This window comes from Rousettus aegyptiacus, unplaced genomic scaffold (genome assembly GCF_014176215.1).
Source record: "Rousettus aegyptiacus isolate mRouAeg1 unplaced genomic scaffold, mRouAeg1.p scaffold_m13_p_5, whole genome shotgun sequence".
NCBI classification, from domain to species: domain Eukaryota; kingdom Metazoa; phylum Chordata; class Mammalia; order Chiroptera; family Pteropodidae; genus Rousettus; species Rousettus aegyptiacus.
Window position 1 is genome coordinate 4,562,514 of NW_023416308.1, and position 7,953 is coordinate 4,570,466.

Below are 7,953 nucleotides of genomic sequence, written 5' to 3' on the forward strand. Positions count from 1 at the left end.
AGGATCGATGCTGATTCTTTGAACATTGCATAGAATTCACCTGTGAAACCATCTGGTCCTGGACTTTTCTTTGTTGGAAGTTTTATTTTGGTTACCGATTCAGTCTCCTATAGGTCTGTGCAGATTTTCTATTTCTTCTTGAGTCAGTTTTGGTAATTTGTGTCTTTCTAGAAATTCGTTCCTGTAATCTAATCGATCGGCGTATAGTTGTTCGTAGTGTTCTCATGTCCTCCTTTTTACTGCCCTGAGGTCAAGTCCCCGCTTTCAGTTCCGATTTCCGTCACGTGGGTCTTCTCTTTTTCCTTGGCGAGTCTAGCTTAACAGTTTGTTCATTTTCTTGGTCTCTTCAGAGAACCAACTTTTAGTTTCATCGATTCTATCGTTTTTCTAATTCTCTATTGTGTTTATCTTCACTCTAATCTTTATTATTTCCTTGTCTCTGTTAGCTTTGGGTTTTCCTTTTTCTAGTTTCTCATGGTAGAAATTTAGCTTACCGATTGGAGATCTTTCTTTTTTAATGTATGCCTTCACAGCTTTAAATTTCCTTCACTGCATCCCGTAGGTTTTGGTACGTTGTTTTTGTTCATCTCAAAATATTTTCTGTTTTCTCTTGTGATTTCTCTTTGACCTATCAGTTATTTAAGTGAGATGTGTTGTTTAATTTCCATATATTTGTGAATTTTCTAGATTCCCTTCTGTTACTGGTTTATTTCATTCCAAAAAAAAAAAAGGTACAATTTAAGAAGATACATTGTATGATTTCAGTTTTTATAAATTTATTATTACTTTGTGGCCTAACGTAGGATCTGTCCGGATGTTCCGTGGGCATTCAAGAATGTGTGTTATGGTGTCGTTGGATAGAATGCTCTGTGGAGGACTATTCGGGCTGGTTGGTTTATGGTGTTGTTCAAGTCTTTTATTTCCTTTTCTTCTGTCTAGTTATTCTATCCATTATTGAAAATAAGGTTATTATACTCTCAAACTCTTACCATTGAACTCCATTTCTCCCTTCAGTCCTGTCCGTTTTCGTTTCATATATGTGAGGGCTCTCTTTGGTGTATATGTCTCTCTAATCGTATCTTCTTGCTGAATCGACCCTTTTCACAGTATATAACGTCCTTCTTTGTCTCTGGTAACAGTGTCTGACTTAAAGTCCATTTTGTCTGATATTAGTATAGTCACTCCAGCTCTCTTTTGGTTACCGTTTGCATGGCATATCTTCTATCCTTTTATTTACAGCCCATTTGTATCTTTTAATCTTAAAGTGAGTCTCTTTTAGATAGCATGTAGTTGATTATTCTTTTAAATCTATTCTGCAGATCTCTGTCTTAATTTTAATTGGAAAGCTTAATCCATTTACATTTAATGTAATTATGGATAAGAAAGGACTTAATCTGTTTCGCTATTTTTTTCTCTATGTCTTGGGTCTTTTCGTTCTTTTGTGTTAATTAGTGTACCATTTTAGTTCCCTGTTGTTTCTTTTACTGTATACTTCCGAGAAATTACCTTAGCAGTCCCCTTCCTCCAGTGGTCGGTCCTTCTGCAGCCAGTTTGACCCTTTGGAATCACCGATCTCAAGGATTTCTGTGCTGAATTTTTTCGTAAAGAGAAAAACCTTTCCATAGTGTGAATAACTGTTCCCTACTGTGCCTTTCGTGGTCTGAAATCAGATGTCACACATTGTAGTTTCTGAGGGTGTAGTGCATATTAAATGTAGTGCATGTCAGGGAAAACGTCAGCTGGAGAGGAGAGCCGGCAGGAAGCCCTCCCGGTGGTGAGGGTGAGGTGGGGATGGGGTGCACGTGGGGGGTACAGTGCTACGATGTTTCCTTTTCAGCTCATCCTCGGAATCCCAGAACAGGCCTTAAGTCTGCTCCACATGGCCATCGAGCCCATCTTGGCTGACGGCGCCGTCCTGGACAAAGGCCGTGCCATGTTCTTGGTGGCCAAGTGCCAAGTGGCTTCAGCAGCTTCCTACGACCCACTGAAGAAAGCAGAAGGTAGGGAGCCATACCAAGACTGTTAGGTAATACTACGGCAGAAAACGAAAATGTAGAACCCGCACGAAGAAAAGGCGTTAAATCTGGGCCAGTATTTAGATTCTGAATGTTCACTATTGTATGTTAGAGTGTCACGCGGCATGAAAGCGCCTCCACGTGCACGCTCGGCACACAGGTTGGCCAAGTGAGTGGTTATCTTCCCTGTGGAACTAGGCGCCAGGCTGGAAATCAGGACTGAAGACGTTTTAAAAAACTTTAGTGTTTTTTTTTCTTCTCAAAGAGTTGAATATAGAATTGTCTGGTACATGTTAAATCAATAAAAGTAGATAATAAGCTTTGAAAACTGTATGTGAAGTGTCGCAGTAAACACGTATGGCATTTTCTCCACTTCCCATCAGCCGTGGAGGCCGCCATTGAGAACCTCAACGAAGCCAAGAACTATTTTGCAAAGGTGGACTGCAAAGAGCGAATCAGAGACGTCGTTTACTTCCAGGCCAGGCTCTACCACACCCTGGGGAGGACCCAGGAGAGGAACCGATGCGCCATGCTGTTCCGGCAGCTGCACCAGGAGCTGCCCTCCCACGGGGTGCCCTTGATCAACCATCTCTAGTGAGAATGCCCGTGCCGGCAGAGTGTAAGATTTCGGACTTGTTTACACTCCCTCTCTCCACATAAATGGCGTATTTGATGTCCGCCTTGTCAATAAACTGCATTCTGATTTGTTTGTCTTATTTTGCTGCTAGAATATACATAATTGTTTTGTTCTCCAATTTCCTTTTAATTGCAAAAGACACTCAACTTTTCGTTAATAAACAGCTATTAGTATAAGTGTTAAAGGTTATGTTCTTTCTGGGCAAAATCCAATACTTTATTAGAAACTGCACACTCCATCATTATATAAATTCATTGACACACACGCTCAGTGAGACCCCTTTTGGGCATCAGTAGATCTCTCTAGGGGCCCAGCGCAGGTTCTCTTGAGGCTAGAATTTCCTTCTGAAGCGTCCCTGCTTTGTTGGGCTGAATGGTGCTTGTGATGGGCCCGTGTGTGCTCGTGAGTGAGTACACGTCGGTCCCTGAGAGGAGTTAAGGAAAAGATCTGTTCATTGTTTTTGGACTAGTGACAAAGAGCATGTTTCAGTAATTTTCTGGGCGGCGGCTTTCTGATATCTTCTGCATGTGTATGTTTTTTCTATATTTAACTATATAAATGAGAGATGATGATACCTTTAGCCTAGGAGTTCATCATGAATAAGGCGATTATAAATTACGAGAGCGACAGGCTCAGGGGCGTATGGGAGCCATCAGTCACATACACAGTGTATATAACTTCCGTATGTCAGCCCTGCAATTAAGCAGAAGCTGGTTATTGCTTCGTTCGTGAACAACACATCTTTGATTGTTCACGGAAAAATCCCTGTGTTTCAAGTCCAAAACAGCAACAAGGCACCAACCCAATTTGCAGCTTCTATCATTGGCTCTTTCACCGTTAAATTTAAACCTAGTGGGAAATAATTTATCTCCAAAGCTCTTGGAAACAGTGTAAAACAACTCCCACTCACGAGGGCGCGTTCGCCAGCCAAAGACAGCTGCTCTGGCGCGAGAGGTTCCGCGTAACGTTAGAGACACGAATTGGCATGTTGACGTTTAAGAATCTTCCCTAAAATTTATTGGAAAGGTTATATATGTAGAGGGTAAAAACTGAATATTCTTAAAGGTGGTATAGTAAAAAGTAATTCTTCCCAGGAAGTTACCACTATGTCAAGGTGGTTTTTTTTATTATTATTATTATTCCAAATACATTCTCTTACCTGATATTTTTGGTCAATGTATTTAAGATCCTTCCAATCTAAGTAGTCATCTTAATCACTCTGCCTCAGTGTGAGAAGGTCCAAGAGATGAGGCAGGGTGACTCATCTGACCCCTCAGGTATAAATATTAAAAAACTGAATACATCAAACCTGGCTACGTAATTTATGGGGCCCAGTGTAAAGTGAAAATACAAGGCCTGTGGTGAGCGGAGCCTTAACCTTGGTGGCGGGCGCTTCTAAGCATAGAGCCCCGTGCAAATAAACACACAGCTTGCACGTCTGAAGCTGGCCTGCTGACCCTGCCCTCAGCTTGCGCGTTCACCCAGGCAGGACAGAATCCAAAGCTAACCTAGAGTCTGTGGCCACCTGCCATCCGTCTTCTGGGGCCCATCTCCTCCAGGAAGGAATGGTGGGTTAAACAGAAAGTTGGAAACGTCAGCGTGGCCCCCAACTTCAGAACTGTCTAGATTATAGCTAATTGGCTTTTTTTCCTGGTGGAGTATTTGGCAGGGGGCAGGGCGGGGGAGAGTCAGACTGGTATAATTATGAGTGGTTTAGTGTAGGGGTGTAAAGATCGATGATTTGGTTAACCTGGGAAAGCATTCGCTGGGTGAGAAGGGAATTGCAGCTAAACATCCTATGGGCATTTGGGTCTATACCAGAGACCTTAGCATGTGTCCTTGAAGGGGAAGAGAAGACGTGGTGACCCGAGCCAGTGGCCTGGCACAGTGGGAACCCTACCTGGCAGGTTTGCTTTTGCGTTTCCAGCCCAGAGGCAGGTGGGAGCAGATAGCTGAACACAGCGTGCCTCGTTGTAAGTTATTTATGTATATTAACACATTTAATCTTCACTACAATCTAAGAGGTAGGCAGTAGTGTTCATCCCATTGAAGGGGTGTGGAAACTGAGGTGGAAGGAGGTTAAGTCACTCACACCCCCAAGGTCACACAGCTGGGATGTCGGAGAGCTGGGAATCCAACCTCATTGGTGTACTACCCTGGAGGTGCCTGTTCCTAGAGTTTTGACAAGTGTACTGTTTTTGTGAACATTCTCTTTCAGTTTGTTGAACACATATTTGATAATATCAGTTGTCATTTGGGCATTATCTAGTGCCCAGTATAGGCCAGACACTGCTAGGGACCGTCACACATATCACCTCTAATGCTCGTAAGCTAAATACCTTTTTACAGGTGAGAAACTGAGCCCCTGAGATTTGGCCTGCCTCAGCCCGGTCGCTAGGAAGGAACCGTCAAGATTCTGTCCCTGTGGGGTAGGCTGTCAACCTCCTTCATCACCAGACTGCCTCTCTGTTCACCTACGTACCTTGAATGTTCCTATTGGTTCAGAGTGTTTTCAGTTTCGTCCTGATGTTTTGGGTGGTTACCCTGATGCTGTTCTTTCTTGTAGAACATCTAAGACAAATGAAGAACTTCTTTATCTGTGCCCCGCCCTCCCACTTCCCCTTTTGTGCCGTTGTTTATGTTTGGGACAAATAAACATATTAACCTCACCGTCCACTGAACGGAAACTTCTCAGGGTCTTCTTTTTTTTTTTTTTTTTTTTTAAAGTCTTACTTTTCCACCCTTCCCCTTTACTGGCCAAGTTTTCTTTAAAAGAAGATTCAGATGCTTTGTTTACTTATTTTCTTAGCAATCTGTGTTGTCAAGACAACAAGATTGGTTTGCCTAGAATAGGATTTTCTGGTATTTTGGAGGAGAAAACTCAAAAAGCAAAGCCAATTTTTATTTTCATATCGCTCAGAGGAAAATGATTTCCTTGAGTGGGATGATTTCTATCACAAGAGGGGCTGAATGTCAATGAAAGGAAATTGTGATGTGCTGTGCTTTGTTCTAATTCACTTTAATAAGAAAGGCACATCGGTGATGGGGTTTTTTAGCTCTGTGCTAAGAATATTAATAGTACCTTTGAGCACTTATGTGCCAGGCAGAGAGCTATTATTATCTTTGCACACACAATTGTATTTAAATCTCGAGCGAGCCTGTGAGCTAGGTTTATTACCCCCATTTAACAGTTTATGAAACCAAAAGTCATTGTCCAAGGCCACCAAGCTGATAACTAGTAAAGCTGAGCTTTGAACTGGGTCTGACTCCACAGTCACTGCTTTCAACCACAATCTGAAGGTAAACAAATGATTCAGCTGTGAGACCCATCTATATGCCTGGAATTTATAGCTCTATTGACAAGTCAGATTGCATCGATAAAAAGTAAAGAATAAAGAAGACTCATTGGCTGAGCATCAAATAAACGGTACAGTCCTCGCTATAGGAGATCAGAGAGGACAGAGAACTGGAGCCTGGGTCACCACATTGCAGGAAATGCTTCCAGAAAGAAGTGGATCTTGGGCTAGAGTTTAGATTTGAATGTGTATTTTCTTAACTGTTCTCACACAACTGGCTTCGAACTTTATATAGTTCTACATATATCTCAATTTCTGCCTGTTCACTAATGTTCTAGTAAAACGGGCAATTTAGTAACATGATATAAATACATGGAATTGCAGATTTTACCAAGTAACAGGAAAAGACAACCAATAACTACTTGGTTTCTTGAGTAAAGCATAGGTCATCAAACTATTGTCCATGGGTCGAATCTGGCATGCCACCTGTTTTTATATGGCCAGCTAGGTAAAGAATGGTTTATGTATTTTAAATGGTGGAAGAAAAGTAACACTATTTTGAGAACATGGAAAGTCATGAAATTCAACTTTCAGTGTTGTAAATGAACTTATTGGAACACAGCCTTACCCATTCATTTACTCTGGTCTATAGCTGCTAGGATGGCAGAGAGAATTAGTTACAAAAGACACCATATGGCCTGCAAAGCCCAAAATATTTACTATCTGGCCATTTATAGGAAAAGTTGCTGACCCCTGTGATAGAGATATAAATGTTAAATACCCCCATCATATTTTTGGGGGGGGGAGGGGAATAAAATAGAAAAATGCAAAACTATGCATCCACCATTCAGAATTGACTTAACATTTTGCCATGTTTCAGATCCATTTATAAGGAAAATGTATGACTTTATGACATTCATCGAACGACTAACACTTTTCATTTATCCATCCCCCTGATCACTTAGGATGGTTGTTCCCAAGTATTTGCTATTTCCAACAAATGCGTTCGTTCATGTTGATCATATGGGGGGGGGCGGTCATCTTAATTGGAACACTGTGTGTATTGTTTGTGGGGACCCCTGCAGCCTGAAAATAGCGATTGTCTGATTGTTGAGAGGGCCTTGAACCTTTAATTAATTTGGTCCTTGACTCCCTTCTCAACCTTGATTCCTTTTTGGCTGCTTGGCGGGGTCACTCTTGGCTCGGGAGTGAAGTTCACAACCACCCAAGGCCGGCAGATCCCGCAGGTCTTCTCTCCCCCACGGCCGCGCAGCTGACCCCCAGCTGGAAGACTAAACACACTTAAGGCTCCAGAATAGTAGGGTGTTAAAAGGGGGAGAATGTTTGGGAAGAATGCTTGTCACACAAAGCATCTCCGTAGTTTTCGGGGAAAAGCCAGACTTCATCGGGTTTCGTGCAGTCTGGTACATCCAGGTGGAGTGGGGGTGGGGAAGGCACACGGTCCCCTAGCATTTAGGGCGGGTCCCGAGCAGTGGTGAGTGGTTAGGGGGGGTCCGTGCTGGCGCAGGCAGGGATTCCCCGGAATGAGTGTCCCGCAGCCTTGGGGAACTTTCGGCGCCTCAGCCGCCGCCCTGCAGGGCCGCGACCGCCGCGGGGAGAACCGGGACAGGTGCGCGCCGCGGGCGGAGGCAAAGTTGCCACCCCGCCCCGCGCGCTCGCGCGCCGGGGTGTCCCCCCCCCTCCTCGCCGGTCCTCCCCGCTCCCCGCCCCCCGCCCCCGCGGGGCCGCACCCCCCTCCCGCCGCCTCCCCCTCCTCCTTCCTCCTCTCTCTCCGCCCGGCCGCTACTTCGGCCGCGGCGCAGGGCCGAGCGGCGCGGGCGCGCGCGGAGCGGCGGGCGCGGGCGCGGGCGCGGGCGCGGGCGGGGCGGGCTCGGCGCCCGGGTTGCCAGCGGCCGCGGCCAATCCCCGCGCAGCCCGCGGCGGCGTCGCGCCCGAGCCGGCACCGGGCGGCTCCGCCCGCCCTCGCCCCGCGCGCGCCCGCCGG

General features: G+C 45.0%; 1 protein-coding gene across 1 annotated transcript in view; it reads left to right on the forward strand.

Moving 5' to 3' along the window:
• The window catches only part of ANAPC5 (anaphase promoting complex subunit 5), a 32,377-nt gene extending 29,549 nt beyond the window's left edge, over positions 1–2,828 (forward strand). The window contains exons 16-17 of the mRNA XM_016153841.2: positions 1,838–2,000; positions 2,399–2,828. Coding sequence (XP_016009327.1) covers positions 1,838–2,000; positions 2,399–2,610 — 375 coding nt within the window. The 3' untranslated portion in view covers positions 2,611–2,828. The remainder of the gene's footprint in view (positions 1–1,837; positions 2,001–2,398) is intronic.
• The last annotated feature ends 5,125 nt before the right edge of the window (positions 2,829–7,953 follow it).